This window comes from Sinocyclocheilus anshuiensis, unplaced genomic scaffold, assembly GCF_001515605.1.
Source record: "Sinocyclocheilus anshuiensis isolate Anshui unplaced genomic scaffold, SAMN03320099.WGS_v1.1 scaffold2267, whole genome shotgun sequence".
Lineage (NCBI taxonomy): Eukaryota > Metazoa > Chordata > Actinopteri > Cypriniformes > Cyprinidae > Sinocyclocheilus > Sinocyclocheilus anshuiensis.
This window is the reverse complement of record NW_015541483.1, coordinates 192,042-194,964: the sequence shown is the minus strand read 5'-3', so window position 1 is coordinate 194,964 and position 2,923 is coordinate 192,042. Positions and strand designations below refer to the sequence as shown.

Genomic DNA, 2,923 nt, shown 5'->3' with positions numbered 1-2,923 from the left:
CATTGTTGCTATTTAACAATAGTAATAATTGTTATTATAATAACTAAATTATTATTAAAACTAAATAAAATTTAGTTATTTTATATTTAGCTAAATTATCATTATTATTAAATTACTATTATAATAATTAAATGAATGCTCTGATGCTGCGTTTCATTTATGAGGGGCTGAGGCGGCTTCAAGTCTGGCTTTTATGCAGCTTTGCATCTTTACACTGAATTTTAAGCCTTAACTCAGATGTGTAAAGACGCCTTGTGAGCACCAGAGGGAGCTGTTTACCATCTTAACTAGATTTACTACCAAACTTCATATTCAGTATCAACCAAACAAACCGAACTCTGCTGTCAAATGCACTCTAAACACTGCAGAGTTCAGCACTGTTGAAGGTGTGTGTGTGTGTGTGTGTGTGTGTGTGTGTGTGTGTGTGTGTGTGTGTTTGCGCAGGTGGAGGCGTGTGTGCCGCAGGTGAAGCCGCTGCAGGAGCAGATGGTGGTGGAGGAGGGCGAGCTAGAGGGAGACACTCTGGATCCTCAGACGGGTCTGTTCTACCGCTCGTCTCAGCCCAAACCTGCAGCCGGCCCGTCTGACACGCCCACTTCCTCTAAGAGGGTGGAGCCTCTCACGCCCCGAGTCTCCGTACAGAGAGCTGCTGCGTCTGCGTCTGTGGCGCTCGTCTCCTCGAACCCTCCACACAAACCGCAGCTGCCCAAACTGCAGCAGGCGCCCTCCTCACACCACCGGCCCAACACACACACGCAGCTGTCGCAGCCGCCGCCGCTGCAGGCGCATCACCCCGTGTGCTCCAGCAAGACTCCCAGCAGCAGCCAGGTGAGGCCAGCGCTGATATTGATCCGTCTCATCCACTGATGTAGATCCTCGGGTGACCGTTAATGGTCACATGACATGCATCTAAACAGATAAAACATTTCATCTTTAGTTTTATTTTTTTATTATTATTTTTTTTAATTTTACATTTACATTTTTATAATTTTGTTCATTATTAGTTTTTCAACAATGATAATTGTGACAATTATGATAACTATATTGATAATTGATAACTATTGACAATTATGACTATGTAATGATGACAATAGCTATGATGATAACTGACACTAACTAATATGACAACTATGATGATAATTATAACGATAACTGTGATGGTAACTATAACGATAACTATAACAACAACTGTGATGATAACTGTAACGATAACTGTGATGATAACTGTATTGTTAACTACGACGGTAATTATAATGATAAATAAAACCTTGTCTATATATCAGCATTCAGACCTGTGGACGATAACTTTGTTTATTAAAACATGCATTGCAGTTTTGTTGTCTGCAGCTTTAAATGCTTGAGTCATTACCATTATAGTCGTGATGTGGATGTCGTTATTTTCACAGAATATGAACGATAATTAAAACTTCGCTGTTGTCGTGGTGTGGACTCACTCTTAGAGTGATTGTTTATGACGGTGCTGGTTATGGTAATCGTTCCTGCAGTGACGGTTCTCGGTGTGTCTCAGCTGCAGCAGCCGATCATCACGCAGGGCGCAGCCGTCACGAAGATCACGTTCGGCGCTCATCAGTGCCCCCCGGTGTCCAGCAGTGGCGAGGCGTCCGTCAAGCTCCAGCCGGAGTCCAGCTCCAGTCACACAGCGCCAGAGAAGACCTCCGACATCCTGAAGATCTCCATGATGGAGGCGGAGATCGAGCCCATGGTGGTGGACTCGTCCAGCGACTGCGGCCCGCTGACCAAAACACCGAGCGCCTCGCCGCTCATCAGCAGCTCCAAACAGACGCTCGGCCACGTCAAGAGCAAAGACCTGGACATCATACAGGTGCTCCTCTCACGCTTCACTTCTGTAGAGCTTCATACAGTACAGATCGTTTCAAAGCAGCTTCACAGGAAAAGAACAGGATCAGTGATGCAGACTTCATCACATATGACTCCAACTCAGGTCAGCTGCTCTAGCAGCTCTACTGAAGACAATAGTGTCGTTATTCAGATCAAGGTAGTGTCAGTGCCATCAAATCAATCATATTACTGAATATCAAGTGTATTTAGGCCCAGCTAAGCAAGCCAAAGGTGGCAATAGTAAGAAACCCAAACTCCGTCGTTCTTCTCCAGAACATCTGTTAGCGTACAGTTCTGTGAAATCTGTTTTATATTTTTCCCAAATTCTGTTATTTATTTTTTTTCTAAATAACATTTTTTCTGTTTTCATTTTCTGGATTCCATTTTAATGGTTAAATCAAATTTTAAAAATCAAAAAGCTTGTCTAATTAATTGAATTCATAAAAACAACTTAATTTATTCTTTTTTTTTATTCATAATAAGGCATGAATGCATAAAACATTTTAATTAACTGTTTAATCAAACGAAAATTAAACTATTTTTAATTCTTTAATTTTAAATATTACATTTTTTGGCAAACAAAGTGCTACACAACAGAGGTTTACTGTTAAAATTAAAACATGATGAAAAGTGTGATTATTTCTTTAAAAAAAAAAGTTTTAGTAATTATTTTATTAGTAGTCATACTATTAGAATTATTATTACATTGAGAAATACAATAGTAATATATTTCTGTCATAATTTCTTCAAGTTGAACCAAACTTTTTTGGCGGGTTGTAGTGCAGATCTTTGTGTTTCAGTGTGTGTAGTAGAGCAGTGTTTCCCAACCTTTCTTTAGTCGCGGCACCCTTTGGAAATTTTAACAAGCTTGTGGCACCCTACAAAATTAATTTTGTCACAATATTTGAATTTCTAACTTCGATATGATCATTTGAAAAGTATAAATATTCGGTACAAGAGGGAAGAACTGCAGAATATAATGTCATACAGATATTTTTTATATTATTAAAAAAAAATTGTCCATCAATGGTGGCAATCAGTAGGCTAATTTCTAATGAAGAGA

The 2,923-nt window shown here is 39.6% G+C and overlaps 1 protein-coding gene across 2 annotated transcripts in view; it reads left to right on the top strand.

Annotated features, from left to right (window-relative positions):
* LOC107690840 (BRCA2-interacting transcriptional repressor EMSY-like) overlaps window positions 1-2,923 on the top strand; it is a 20,231-nt gene that overhangs the window by 15,231 nt on the left and 2,077 nt on the right. Inside the window, exons 17-18 of one of the 2 annotated variants that reach the window (XM_016489261.1) lie at window positions 445-828; window positions 1,529-1,843. In XM_016489261.1, coding sequence (XP_016344747.1) covers window positions 445-828; window positions 1,529-1,843 — 699 coding nt within the window. The remainder of the gene's footprint in view (window positions 1-444; window positions 829-1,528; window positions 1,844-2,923) is intronic. The other variant, XM_016489260.1, reaches the window with a different exon arrangement.